This window comes from Bombina bombina, chromosome 2, assembly GCF_027579735.1.
Source record: "Bombina bombina isolate aBomBom1 chromosome 2, aBomBom1.pri, whole genome shotgun sequence".
NCBI classification, from domain to species: domain Eukaryota; kingdom Metazoa; phylum Chordata; class Amphibia; order Anura; family Bombinatoridae; genus Bombina; species Bombina bombina.
In genome coordinates this window covers 1012072055-1012087699 of record NC_069500.1, presented here as the reverse complement: position 1 = coordinate 1012087699, position 15645 = coordinate 1012072055, and the positions used below count along the sequence as shown (strand labels likewise).

Sequence of the window (15645 nt, the reverse complement as noted above, 5' to 3'; positions counted from 1 at the left end):
CAATACTTTCCAAGAAAGTAATTTAATGTCCAGAGAATGCATAGGCTCAAACGGAGGAGCCTGTAAAGCTCTCAAAACCAAATTAAGAGTCCAAGGAGGAGAGATTGACTTAATGACAGGCTTGATATGAATCAAAGCCTGAACAAAACAACGAATGTCAGGAAGATTAGCAATTTTTCTGTGAAACAGAACAGAAAGAGCAGAGATTTGTCCTTTCAAGGAACTTGCGGACAAACCCTTGTCCAAACCATCCTGAAGAAACTGTAAAATTCTAGGAATTCTAAAAGAATGCCAAGAGAACTTATGTGAGGAACACCATGAAATGTAAGTCTTCCAAACTCGGTAATAAATCTTTCTAGACACAGATTTACGAGCCTGCAACATAGTATTGATCACTGAGTAAGAGAAACCTCTATGACTAAGAACTAAGCGTTCAATCTCCATACCTTCAAATTTAATGATTTGAGATCCTGAGGGAAAAACGGACCTTGAGATAGAAGGTCTGACCTTAACGGAAGTGGCCAAGGTTGGAAACTGAACATCTGAACAAGATCTTCATACCAAAACCTGTGTGGCCATGTTGGAGCCACCAGCAGTACAAACGAACGTTCCATCATGATTTTGGAAATCACTCTTGGAAGAAGAACTGGAGGCGGAAAGATATAAGCAGGTTGATAATTCCAAGGAAGTGACAACGCATCCACTGCTTCCGTCTGAGGATCCCTGGATCTGGACAGATACCTGGGAAGATTCCTGTTTAGATGAGAAGCCATCAGATCTATTTCTGGAAGCCCCCATATCTGAACAATCTGAAGAAACACATATGGGTGAAGAGACCATTCTCCCGGATGTAAAGTCTGACGACTGAGATAATCCGCTTCCCAATTGTCTATACCTGAGATATGAACTGCAGAGATTAGACAGTAGCTGGATTCCGCCCATGCAAGTATCCGAGATACTTCTTTCATAGCCTGAGGACTGTGAGTCCCACCTTGATGATTGACATATGCCACGGTTTTGACATTGTCTGTCTGAAAACAAATAAACGATTCTCTCTTCAGAAGAGGCCAGAACTGAAGAGCTCTGAAAATTCCAAAATATTGATTGGTAATTTCGCCTCTTGAGATTTCCAAACCCCCTGCACTGTCAGAGATCCCCAGACAGCTCCCCAACCTGAAAGACTCGCATCTGTTGAAATCACAGTCCAGGTTGGACGAAGAAAAGAGGCCCCTTGAACTAAACGGTGGTGATTTAACCACCAAGTCAGAGCAAGTCGAGTATTGGGATTTAAGGATATCAATTGTGATATATTTGTATAATCCCTGCACCAAAGGTTCAGCATACAAAGCTGAAGAGGTCTCATGTGAAAAAGAGCAAAGGGGATCGTGTCCGATGCTGCAGTCATGAGACCTAAAACTTCCATGCACATAGCTACTGAAGGGAATGACTGAGACTGAAGGATCCGACAAGCTGATACCAATTTCAGACATCTTTTGTCTGTTAGAGACAAAGTCATGGATACTGAATCTATTTGGAATCCCAAAAAGGTTACCCTTGTCTGAGGAATCAAGGAACTTTTTGGTAAATTGATCCTCCAACCATGTTTTTGAAGAAACAACACAAGTTGATTTGTGTGAGATTCTACAGAATGTAAAGACTGAGCAAGTACCAAGATATCGTCCAAATAAGGAAACACCGCAATACCCCACTCTCTGATTACAGAGAGAAGAGCACCGAGAACCTTTGAGAAGATCCTTGGAGCTGTTGCTAGGCCAAAAGGAAGAGCACCAAATTGGTAATGCTTGTCTAGAAAAGAGAATCTCAGGAACTGATAGTGATCTGGATGAATTGGAATATGAAGATATGCATCCTGTAAGTCTATTGTGGACATATAATGCCCTTGCTGAACAAAAGGCAGAATAGTCCTTATAGTCACCATTTTGAATGTTGGTATTCTTATATAACGATTCAAAATTTTTAGATCCAGAACTGGTCTGAAAGAATTCTCTTTCTTTGGTACAATGAACAGATTTGAATAAAACCCCAGACCCCGTTCCAGATATGGAACTGGCACAATTACCCCAGATGACTCCAGGTCTGAAACACATTTCAGGAAAGCCTGAGCCTTTACTGGGTTTACTGGAATGCGTGAGAGAAAGAACCTTCTCACAGGTGGTCTTACCTTGAAACCTATTCTGTAACCTTGAGAAACAATGTTCTGAATCCAATGATTTTGAATTGAACTGATCCAAACATCTTTGAAAAATCGTAATCTGCCCCCTACCAGCTGTGATGGAATGAGGGCCGCACCTTCATGCGGACTTGGGGGCTGGTTTCGATTTTCTAAAAGGTTTAGATTTATTCCAGACTGGAGAAGGCTTCCAATTGGAAACCGTTCCTTTAGGGGAAGGGTCAGGCTTCTGTTCCTTATTCTGGCGAAAGGAACGAAAACGGTTAGCAGCCCTAAATTTACCCCTAGATGTTTTTATCCTGAGGCAAAAAAGCTCCCTTCCCCCCAGTGACAGTTGAAATTATAGAATCCAACTGAGAACCAAATAATTTATTACCTTGGAAAGAAAGAGATAGCAACGTTGACTTAGAAGTCATATCTGCATTCCAAGATTTAAGCCATAAAGCTCTTCTAGCTAAAATAGCTAAAGACATATACCTGACATCAATTCTAATGATATAAAAATGGCATCACAAATGAAATTATTAGCATGTTGAAGAAGTTTAACAATGCTATACACATTATGATCTGGTACTTGTTGCGCTAAAGCCTCAAACCAAAAAGTAGAAGCTGCAGCAACATCAGCCAAAGAAATAGCAGGCCTAAGAAGATTACCTGAACATAAATAAGCCTTCCTTAGAAAAGATTCAAGCTTCCTATCTAAAGGATCTTTAAAAGAAGTACTATCTGCCGTAGGAATAGTAGAATGTTTAGCAAGAGTAGAGATAGCCCCATCAACTTTGGGGATTTTTTCCCAAAACTCCAATCTATCAGCCGGCAAAGGGTACAGTTTCTTAAACCTTAAAGAAGGAGTAAATGAAGTACCCAAACTATTCCATTCCCTAGATATTCCATCAGAAACTGGAAAAACCTCTGGAATAACTACATGAGGTTTAAAAACCGAATTTAAATGTTTACTGGTTTTAATATGAAGAGGACTAGACTCCTCCATATCTAATGCAATCAACACCTCTTTAAGTAAAGAACGAATAAACTCCATCTTAAATAAATATGAAGATTTGTCAGTGTCAATATCTGAGGCAGAATCTTTTGAACAAGATAGATCCTCATCAGAGACAGATAAATCAGAATGCTGACGGTCATTTAAAAATTCATCTGATTTATGAGAAGTTTTAAAAGACCTTTTATGTTTATTAGAAGGTGGTATAACAGACAGAGCCTTCTGTATAGAATTAGAAACAAATTCTCTTACATTAACAGGAATATCCTGAACATTAGATGTTGAAGGAACAACAACAGGTAATGGATTATTACTAATGGAAATATTGTCTGCTTTTGAAAGTTTATCATGACAACTATCACAAACTACAGGAACAGTTACCACAAGTTTACAACAAATGCACTTAGCTTTGGTAGAACCGACATCAGGCAGCAGCTTTCCAGAAGTAGATTCTGATACAGGGTCAGCTTGAGACATCTTGCGATATGTAATAGAAAAAACAACATATAAAGCAAAATTATCAAATTCCCTAAATGACAGTTTCAGGAATGGGAAACAATGCAAATAGAATAAGCGTCTGGTAACCAGAAGCAAAAAGAAACAAAGACTTAAATAATGTCAAAAAAACTGGCGCCAAGTATGACGCCCACAATTGACAAATTTTTTGGCGCCAAAAATGTCTGCAACAAACACGAGCGTCATAGATTATGCAACTACGTGAAAACTCTCGGCGTCAACTACGATGCCAGAAATGACGTCATTGACGTCAAACAAACGTAATTCTCACGCCAAAAAAGTCTTGCGCCAAAAATGATGCAATAAATTCTAGCATTTTTTGCACCCGCGAGCCTAACAGCCCGCAATTTAGAAAAAAAGGCAAATGAAAAATTTTCAGGTAAGAAAAAAATGTATTTATATGCATTTCCCAAAAATGAAACTGACAGTCTGAAAGAAGGAAATATACTGATTAACCTGAATCAAGGCAAATATAAGTATAAAACATATATTTAGAACTTTACATATAAAGTGCCAAACCATAGCTGAGAGTGTCATAAATAAAATAAGACTTACTTACCAAAAGACACTCATCTACATATAGTAGATAGCTAAACCAGTACTGAAACGAAACAATAATCAGCAGAGGTAATAGTATATAAGAGTATATCGTCGATCTGAAAAGGGAGGTAGGAGAAGAATCTCTACGACCGATAACAGAGAACCTATGAAATAGATCCCGATAGGATGGCCATAGCATTCAATAGGCAATACTCCCTTCACATCCCTCTGTCATTCACGGCACTCTGAGAGGAAAACCGGGCTTCAGCATGCTGCGAAGCGCATATCAACGTAGAAATCTAGCACAAACTTACTTCACCACCTCCAGAGGATGCAAAGTTTGTAAAACTGAATTGTGGGTGTGGTGGCGGATGTATTTATAGGCATTTTGAGGTTTGGGAAACTTTGCCCCTCCTGGTAGGAATGTATATCCCATACATCACTAGCTCATGGACTCTTGCCAATTACTTGAAAGAAATGTGGGTTTAGTATCCCTTTAAGCATTTTTAAACAATTCAAAATGGCTGCCAAACCACATGACCTATCAACTTCTCTTGAACAAATCTGAATTTTAGTCATAAGATAACTCTATAAACAAAATTTCAAGTCTGTCCAATAAGCGTTTTCAGAGAAGAAGATTTTTGTAGTTTTTAAAAACACTGCGCACAAAACAAAATGGCCACCAGGCTATGCAATGTATGGCTTTCAAATTGCACATACTAATGCTCACTATAGACCTCTACAATTTGCTAAAGTTTCATGAAAATTTGCAAATTTTTTATTTCATGAAGGCGAATTTTAACTTCAATATTGCCTTTAGGGGTCATGACTATGTGTAATCATGTGTCTACTACACTGTAATATAGTTAAATAGTGTAAACATAATGTATAAAGTGCAAATTTACGCAATTAAACCACGATAAAAAGGCGAATGGCTCATAGCAGCCATGTTGATTATGGAAAAATTGTAGTTTGAACAAGCATGGTAGAGGACCTTGCAAGGAGCACATGTGCAAATTTTCGCTTCATTGCACTCAGTGGTTTCAGAGAAGAAGATGTTTGAATATTTTTGAAAAATTAAAGATGGCTGCTACAGCACGTGACTGAGACACTTCCTTTGAGCAATAGCAAATCTAGGTCATAGGAGCACTAAGCACAGCAATTTTCAAAGTTGTAACAAAAGCAGTTCCAGAGCTAAAGATTGTTCAGCATTTGTCAAAATTAGTCGCAAAAAGCAATATAACCACTAGACCATGTGACCTATGTGTTCAGTGCTGCATGAGTTTTAGCAGAGCAATAGGCTGTACCAGCATACCTGATTTCAAGAGCTTTGCATTAGCAGTTCAAGAGTTATGGGCAATAGAAAAAGTTTGGCGGAATAATAATAAAAAATATAGCTGTAAACAGCAATACAGGTGGACAAGCGCATAGCCTATGCAATGTCATACAAGCAACAATGTAAAGCTATACAGCAAGTTTTACAGTTCTAACATAAGTAGTTGCAAAGAAAACAAATTTTCAAAATGTTTGCATTTTTAATGATTGCTGTTACACTATATGACTAATACTTTCAACACAAAGAGATGTGACTCTAGGCCATAATATATGGTTATACAGCAAATTTCACAACTTTAACATAAGCGGTTGCAAAGAAAACACATTTTGAAATTGTATTGTAAACCAATATGGCTGCCATAGCTTGTGACCAATTCCCTCAACATGAACAACTGTGACTCTAGGTAACAATATAAGGTTATACAGCAAGTTTCACAGTTCTAAGATACACGGTTGTAGAGAAAATAGATCATATGATCTACAGCCTCCATAGTATGGACTATAGTGCTCACCGTAGATATCAATAAACTTGGAAAATATAAAGCAATTTTGTCAAATGGTTTTTGTTTTATTATTAATTAAAGAATATCGTTACGCTTATTGAACAATTCAAAATGGCTGCCACACCACTTGTCCATTTGACTTTTCTTGAACAAATCTTAATATTGGTCATAAGATTCTATAAACAAAATTTCAAGTCTGTTTCATGAGCGGTTTCAGAGAAGAAGATATTTGTAATTTTTAAAAACAGTGCATGCAAAACAAAATGGCCGCCACACTGTGTAATGTATGGCTTTCTTATTGAACACACTAATGCTCACCATAGACCTCTACAATTTGCTGAAGTTTAATGGAAATTTGTAAATGTTTTATTTCACAAAGGTGACTACGCAATGCCAACTTTGACCACAATATTGTCTTTGGGCGTCATTGCTATGTGTAATCATGTGTCTACTATACAGTAATATAGTTAAATAGTGTAAAACTAATGCATAAAGTGCAAATTTATGCAATTAAACATTGATAAAAAGGTTAATGTCTCACGGCAGCAATGTTGATTATGAAAAAAATTACAGTTTGAACAAACTCAGTAGATGACCTTGCAAGGAACATATGGGCTAAATTGTGCTTCATTGCACTAAGCGGTTTAATAGAAGATGTTTGAAGATTTTCATAAAATGCAAGATGGTGGCCACATCATGTGACCAACGCACTTCTCTTGAGCAATAGCGATTCTAGGTAACTGCAGCAGTGAGCATAGCAAATTTCAAAGTTGTAACATAAGCTGTTGCAGAGCAAAAATTTTAATAATTTATTGAAATGTGTCACAATAAGCAATATGGCTGCCAGATCATATGAACTACAGCCTCCATATTATGCACACTAGTGCTCATCATATATATCAATAAATATGGCAAAAATAAAGCATTTCTTTCAAACACTTTTTGTTTTATTATTAATTTAAAACTATCATTAAACATTTTTGAACAATTCAAAATGGCTGCCTAAACCACATGACCAATTAACTTCTCTTGAACAAATCTGAATATTGGTCATAAGATAACTCTATAAACCAAGTTTCGTGCCCGTCTCATGAAGGGTTTCAGAGAAGATTTTTGTAGTTTTTAAAAACAGTGCATACGAAACAAAATTGCCGCCACACTGTGTAACATATGGCTTTCATATTGCACACACTAATGCTCACTATAGACCTCTACAATTTGCTGACGTTTCATGAAAATTTGTAAATATTTTATTTCATGAAGATGACTGTGCAATGCGAACTTTGACCGCAATATTGTCCTTGGGGGTCATGGCTATGTGTAATTGTGTGTCTACTACACTGTAATAGAGTTAAATAGTGTAAAACTAATGCATAAAGTGCAAATTTACGCAATTAAAGTCGATAAAAATGTTAATGTCTCCCGGCAACCATGTTGTTTATGGAAAAATCACAGTTTGAACAAACTTAGTAGAGGACCTTGCAAGGAGCATATGTGCAAAATTGCGCTTCATTGCACTAAGCGGTTTAAGAGAAGAAGATTTTTTAAGATTTTTGCAAAATGCAAGATGGCTGCCACATCATGAGACCAAGGCACTTCTCTTGAGCAATAACAATTCTAGGTAAAAGCAGCAGAGAGCACAGCAAGTTTCAAAGTTGTAAGATAAGCAGTTGCATAGCAAAAGATTTTTAAGCATTTATCAAAATTAGTTGCAAAAAGCAATATGGCTGCCAGAGCATGTAACCTCTGAGTTCAATGTTGCATGAGATGTAGCAGAGCAAAAGGCTGTACCAGCATACCTGATTTCATGAGCTTTGCATAAACAGTTAAGCAGTTATGGACAATTGAAAAAAAGCTTGGTGGAATCAAATAATAATAATAATCCTAACAATTTCAATAGGTTTTCCTGTAACTTCCTTTCATGGACACCTAATAATATAGAAGTTATTATTATTATTTGATTCCACCAAGCTTTTTTTCAATTGTTAGAAGTGGCCAAGTCACAATATAAAGTTATAAAGCAAGTTTTTGCAGTTCTAACGTAAGCAGTTGGAAACGTAAGCAGTTGGAAAGAAAACACATTTTACTGTGTTTTTAAAGATGGCTGCCACACCATATGACTAATTCTTTAAACACAAATAGATGTAACTCTAGGTAACAATATATGGCTATACAGCAAATTTCACAACTTTAACATAAGCGATTGCAAAGAAAACACATTTTCAAAAATGTTTTTCAAGATGGCTGTCACACCAAATGACCAATACTTTAAACATGAACAAATCTAAATCTATGTCACAATATATGGTTGTACAGCACATTTCACAGCTGTAACATAAGCGGTTGCAAAGAAAATAAATTTTCAAAATTTCCGCGTAAACCAATATGGCTGCCACAGCTTGTGACGAATTCCTTCAACAGAAACTCTAGGTCACAATATACGGTTATAAAGCAAGTTTCACAGTTTTAACATAAGCGTTTGCAGAGACAACATTTTTTTGAAATTTTCGTGTAAAACAAGATGGTTGCCAGATCTTATGATATACAGCCTCCATGGTATGCACAATAATTCTCACCATAGATGTCAATAAACATGGCAAAATTAAAGTATTTTTGTAAAACGTTTTTTGTTTTATCATTCATTTAAAAATATCATTAAGCATTTTTGAACATTTCAAAATGGCTGCCAAACCACATGACATATCAACTTCTCTTGAATAAATCTGAATGTTAGTCATAAGATAACTTTATAAACAAAATTTCAAGTCTGTCCCATAAGCACTTTCGGAGAAGAAGATTTTTGTAGTTTTTTAAAAAAGCATACATGAAACAAAATGGCCACCAAGCAATGCAGAAGTTTCATGAAAATTTGCAAATGTTTTATTTCATGAAGGCGACTGCCCAGTGCAAATTTTTACTGCAATATTGCCTTTAGAGGTCATGACTATGTGTAATCATTTGTCTACTACACTGTAATATAGTTAAATAGGGTAAATATAATGCATAAAGTACAAATATACGCAATTAAACAACTATATAAAGGCGAATGGCTCATAGCAGCCATGTTGATTATGGAAAATTTGCAGTTTGAACAATCTTGGTAGATGACCTTGCAAAGAGCACATGCACAAAATTGTGATTCAATGTACTTAGCGGTTTCGGAGAAGAAGATGTTTAAATATTTTCGTACATTTCAAAATGGCAGCTAGATCATGTGACTAAATCACTTCTCTTGAACAAACTTTATTCTAGGTCAGTACAGCAATACACACAGCAAGTTTCACAACTGTAACATAAGTAGTTCCGGAGAAGAAGATTTTCGAGCGTTTGTCAAGAATTGTTGCAAAAAGCAATATGGCTACTAGATCACATGATGAGATTTATGTTAAGCATTTTGGAACAATTCAAAATGGCTGCCAAACCACATGATGTATCAACTTCTCTTGAACTAATCTGAATGTTAGTCATAAGATAACTCTATAAACAAGATTTCAAGTCTGTCCCATAAGGGGTTTTGGAGAATAAGATTTTTTTAGTTCTTAAAAACAGCGCATATGAAACAAAATGGCCACCAATCTATGCAATGTATGGCTTTCAAATTGCACATACTAATGCTCACTATAGGGGGCCTTTCTATCAAGCTCCGAATGGAGTTTGACGCCCCATGTTTCTGGTGAGCCTGCAGGCTCGCCAGAAACAGCAGTTATGAAGCAGCAAAGCCCTGGTCCATAACCCTGTCCGTCTGCTCTGATGAGGTGGACAGGAATCACCGGGATTGAACCCGATCGTACTCGACTGACACCCCCTGCTGGTGGCCCATTGGCCATGAGTCTGCAGGGGGGGGCATTGCACCAGCAGCTCACAAGAGCTGCTGGTGCAATGCTGAATACGGAGAGCGTATTGCTCTCCGCATTCAGCGATGTCTGTTGGACCTGATCCGCACTGTCGGATCAGGTCCGACAGACATTTCATAAATAGGCCTCTAGACCTCTACAATTTGCAGAAGTTTCATGAAATTTTGCAAATATTTTATTTCACATTTTTTTTACTGCAATATTGCCTTTAGGGGTCATGACTATGTGTAATCATGTGTCTACTACACTGTAATATAGTTAAATAGTGTAAACATAATGCATAAAGTGCAAATATACGCAATTAAACAGCAATAAAAAGGTGAATGGCTCATAGCAGCCATGTTGAGTATGGAAAATTTGCAGTTTGAACAATCTTGGTACATGACCTTGCAAAGAGCACATGTGCATAATTGTGCTTCAATGCACTTAGCGGTTTAAGAGAAGAAGATGTTTAAATATTTTTGCACATTTCAAAATGGCAGCTATATCATGTGACTAAATCACTTCTCTTGAGCAAACTTTATTCTAGGTCAGTACAGCAATACACACAGCAAGTTTCACAACTGTAACATAAGCGGTTCCGGAGAAGAAGATTTCCGAGCGTTTGTCGAAATTTGTCGCAAAAAGCAATATGGCTGCTAGATCACATGACCTATGAGATTTATGTTGTGTAGGATTATGCACAGCATAGATCTCTAGCACTGTGCCAAGTTTCATGAGTTTTTGAGCTATGCTGTTGTTATTATAAGCATTTGAAAAAAACGGCAGGAAAATAATAATACAAATAATAATAATAAAAATAATAATCTGAACAAAAAGTGTCCAGCACTATAGTGGTTGGCCACCTAATAATTTATGTATACATTTTATTTAAAAAAAAAATGCTTTACAATTGAAATAAATGACAAACACTTTTATTCTGCAAGAAGAACAGTAAAACAGTATAATATATTATATTATGGATATATGTTTATGGGAGGATTGTATATAGAACAGTTAATGCCTGAGCTGGAGCGTTAAATATCGCTCCACTTGTAATCTGGCTCTTAATATACTAATAAAAAAGAATAAGACAATCATTTTGTTAGAGTCAAACAATCAAATGCAACAAATATTTTATTTATATTCTATTAATTATAATATTTAGAATATGTTTAACAAAAAATGGAAGATGTAGTCACCAAACTTGTTATAGTCATGATAAATTAAGATATATCAAAAAGACTAGAGTTAAAAGGCATAATATATATAAATATATTTGCTAAGAAATTCAGCATTATTTTTATGATTTATATGTTAAGTTTTCAGTGTGCAGATCATTTTTCCTAAGGCTCTCTAGACTGAGAATTTTTAAAAAATGAAAACATGTCATTTTATCTGCTGAAGTTTTGGCTCTTCTCCACAATTTGGAAAATTGACTGAATAAAATCACTGAACTATTTTTACTTAATGCATAAATATTTCCTGAAGGAATATGAGGATGTAGACTATTGTTATGTGCAATATTTTAAGAACATTTTTTATTAAAATAGGGAATTCTGTATAAATAAAAAACATTAATATATATATTTATTTTTTTAAGTATATAAGGAGGAAAAGATGTATCTCCTAAAATGATTTAATTTAATTTATATGCTGACCTGCCAGACAGGATCCTTTTGCTCTGGAAAGAGTTGAAAATATTTGTGTGCCAGCTGCACAGGTGGAAGAGTTTGCAGCTTTAGGTTGGTCCAGGTTTGTACAAATTGAGCCAAGTTAACAAAAGTATATAAACCAAGTCGGTCATTCCCATAGTTAGACAAGTGGGTCATGAAAATGCTGATCTGAAAGACAAAACATAATGCCAATGGTTAACATTGCATATGCTCATAATGACACTAGAGTACAGTAATGCCACATAGCAGAAATATTAAAGCAGCACTGGATTTACCTGTTTTACAAGACATTGGGGTCAATTTACTATTGTGTGGACGGACATGATAAAAACAGCGCATTGATAAATGCCGACAGCACATCAATACAGCATAATCTGTCTGCATTTATCATTGCAATACCGCCCCCCTGCAGATTCGCGGCCAATAGCAGGGGGTGTCAATCAGCCCGATCGTATTCGATCGGGTTGATTGCTGTCCGCCACCTCAAAGGTGGCGGACGAGTTAAGGAGCAGTGGTCTTAGGACCGCTGCTTCTTAACTTCCGCTTCAGGCGGAACTGAAGCGGAGTGGGTCGGAAGCAGCATCTGCTTCATTATAAATCGACCACATTATATTAATCAGCATATTTTACACTTGATATAAATAACTAACATGAACAAAAACAATTGTAGCAAATTATTTTAGCTTCTATTACTCTTCCATTTATTATATTTTGTCACATTTCCCACTATGTATAATGGCAATTTTGGAATTTAGTTTTTTCTCTATTTATGTCAATCAGTGATGAACTGTCTGAGCTGCATTAGTTACTTGAATAAAGCACTATTCACATTATATAAATACTAGTTGGATAAATGCAAACAATATGTACAATAAACATATTTTGCCTCTTATAACAAAGTAAAATGAAACTGTGATAGCGCTTCAACAATGGTTAAAAACATGAGTACACAAATATAAACCTTGCTTCACAGGAATCTAGATCCTGATTAAAGCGACACTAAACCCAATTTGTTTTATGATTCAGACAGAGCATGCAATTTTAAGCAACTTTCTAATTTACTCCTATTGTAAATTTTTCCTCATTATCTTCCTATCCTTATTTAAAAAGCAGGAATGTAAAGCTTAAGAGCCGGCCCATTTTTGGTTGAGAACCTGGGTTATGCTTGCTAATTGGTTTGCTAACTGTATCCGCCAATAAGCAAGCCATATACATGGTGCTGAACCTAAAATGGGCCGGCTACTAATCTTTACATTCCTACTTTTTAAATAAAGATTGCAAGAGAATGAATAAAAATTGATAGTAGGAGTAAATTAGAAAGTTGCTTAAAACTGCACGCTCTATCTGAATCATTAAAGAAACATTTTGGGTTTAGTGTCCCTTTAACCCCTTAATGACCGACGACGTGCAGGGTACGTCCTCAAAAAAAATACCCTTAACGACCGAGGACGTACCCTGTACGTCGTCGGTCTGGGAAAGCGGTGGAAGTGATCCTGATCACTTCCAGCCGCTTTCCGGTTATTGCAGTGATGCCTCGATATCGAGGCATCCTGCAATAAAACTCCTTGGCCATCCGATGCAGAGAGAGACACTCTGTGGCCCTCTCTGCACCGGACATCGATGGCCGGTATTGTTGGTGGGTGGGAGCCAACATGGGAGGCGGGTGGCAGCCATCAATGGGCCCTGTGATGTGGAGGGGGGCGGGATCGTGGGCGGAGGTAGCTGGGGGCAAGCACAGATGCGTGCGTGTGCACGGGGGGCGGGTGCGTGCATGGGGAGGGAGAGGGTGGGAACCACTATATTACAGAATTGTTTTAGTGAAAAGTGGGAAAAAGGGGGAGAGGCAAGTTGAAAAAAATGATTAGTCAGGGGGTGGGGGTTGGTCAGTGGGGGGAAGCTACACTACAGAAAAAAAAAGAAAAAAAAAGAAAAAACATTTTTTTTGCAAACTGGGTACTGGCAGACAGCTGCCAGTACCCAAGATGGCCCCCAATAAGGCAGAGGGGGAGGGTTATGGAGGTTGGGACTAAGGGGGGATCCTACACAGCAGCATATGTAAATATGCTAAAAAAAATTAAAAAAAAATCAAAGATACCTTTTATTTTAGTACTGGCAGACTTTCTGCCAGTACTTAAGCTGGTGGGGACAATTGTGGGTTGGGGGAGGGAAGGGAGCTGTTTGGGAGGGTTTAGGGGGTGTGATGTGTCAGGTGGGAGGCTGATCTCTACACTAAAGTTAAAATTAACTCTGCAAACCCCCTACCTAATTAACCCCTTCACTGCAAGACATAATACACGTGTGATGCGCAGCTGCATTTAGCGGCCTTCTAATTACCAAAAAGCAACGTCAAAGCAGTATATATCTGTTATTTCTGAAGAAAGGGGATCCCAAAGAAGCATTTATAACCATTTGTGCCATAATTGCACAAGCTGTTTGTAAATAATTTCAGTGAGAAACCTAAAACTGTGAAAAATGTAACATTTTTTTTTATTTGATCGCATTTGGGGGTGAAATGGCATGAAATATACCAAAAATGGGACTAGATCAATACTTGGTGTTGTTTACTACACTACACTAAAGCTAAAATTAACAAATTAACCCTTGAAGCTCCCTGCATGCTCCCTAATTAACCCATTCACTGCTGGACAAAATACATGTGCGGTCCGCAGTGGTATTTAGCGGCCTTCTTATTACCAAAAAGCAAAGCCAAAGCCATATATGTCTGCTATTTCTGAATAAAGGGGATCCCAGAGAAGCATTTACAACCATTTATGCCATAATTGCACAAGTTGTTTGTAAATAATATCAGTGAGAAACCTAAAGTTTGTGAAAACATTTGTGAAAAAGTGAACAATTTTTTTTATTTGATCACATTTATCGGTGAAATGGTGGCATGAAATATACCAAAATGGGCCTAGATCAATACTTGGTGTTGTTTACTACACTACACTAAAGCTAAAATTAACAAATTGGATCAGCCAATAGGATGAAAGCTCAATCCTATTGGCTGATTGCAACAGCCAATAGGATGTTTTCCCCTTTAATTCCTATTGGCTGATAGAAATCTCTCAGCCAATAGGAATTTAATGGACGCCATCTTGGATGATGTCACTTAAAGGTAACCTTCAGTTGACACAGGGGACCATAAGAAGAAGATGCTCCGCGCTGGATGTCTTAACGATGGACCCACTCCATGCTAGATGATGAAGATAGAAGATGCCGTCTGGATGAAGACTTCTCACTTGGATGAGGACTTCTTGCTGATTGGATGAGGACTTCGCTGGTTGATGAGGTTAGTGTTAGGTCTTTTTAAGGGTTTTTTGGGTGGTTTTTTTTTAGCTTAGGGTTTGAGCAATGTAAAAGAGCAAAATGCCATTTTAAGGGCGATGACCGTCCAAATGCCCTTTTCAGGACAATAGTTAGCTTAGGTTTATTTAGATAAGTTTTTATTTAGGGGGGTTGTTTGGTTGGTTTTACTGTTGGGGGGGTCTTTGTATTTTTTTTTACAGGTAAAAGAGCTGATTTCTTTGGGGCAATGCTCCACAAAAGGCCCTTTTAAGGACCATTGGCAGTTTAGTGTAGGCTAGGGGTTTTTTTATTTTGGGGGGCTTTTTAATTTTTCATAGGGCTTTTAGATTAGAAGTAATTTGTTTTTATTTTTGCTAATTTCGTTTTTTTATTTTTTTTGTAATTTAGTGTTTATTTTTTTGAAATTTCGAAAATTGTATTTTAATAATTTAATTTATTTTATTTTATTGTAATGTTAGTTTTTAGTGTAAGGCAGGTTAGATTTTATTTTACAGGTAACTTTGTATTTATTTTAACTAGGTAGTTATTAAATAGTTAATAACTATTTACTTACTAGTCTACCTAGGTTTAGGGGTTAATATATTTATGTAGAGTTAGTGATGTGGGAGGTCAGAGGTTTAGGGGTTAATAATTTATTTAAGTATATTTCGTTGTGGGGGGCTTACGTTTTAGTGGTTAATAGGTTTATTATAGCGGCGGTGTGGGCAGATGGCAGATTAGGGTAAATAATAATCTTTAAATA

General features: G+C 36.8%; 1 protein-coding gene across 1 annotated transcript in view; it reads right to left on the bottom strand.

Moving 5' to 3' along the window:
- LOC128648152 (bifunctional heparan sulfate N-deacetylase/N-sulfotransferase 3-like) overlaps window positions 1–15645 on the bottom strand; it is a 444424-nt gene that overhangs the window by 102896 nt on the left and 325883 nt on the right. The window contains exon 6 of the mRNA XM_053700810.1: window positions 11580–11762. Within this exon, the coding sequence (XP_053556785.1) occupies window positions 11580–11762 (183 nt within the window). The remainder of the gene's footprint in view (window positions 1–11579; window positions 11763–15645) is intronic.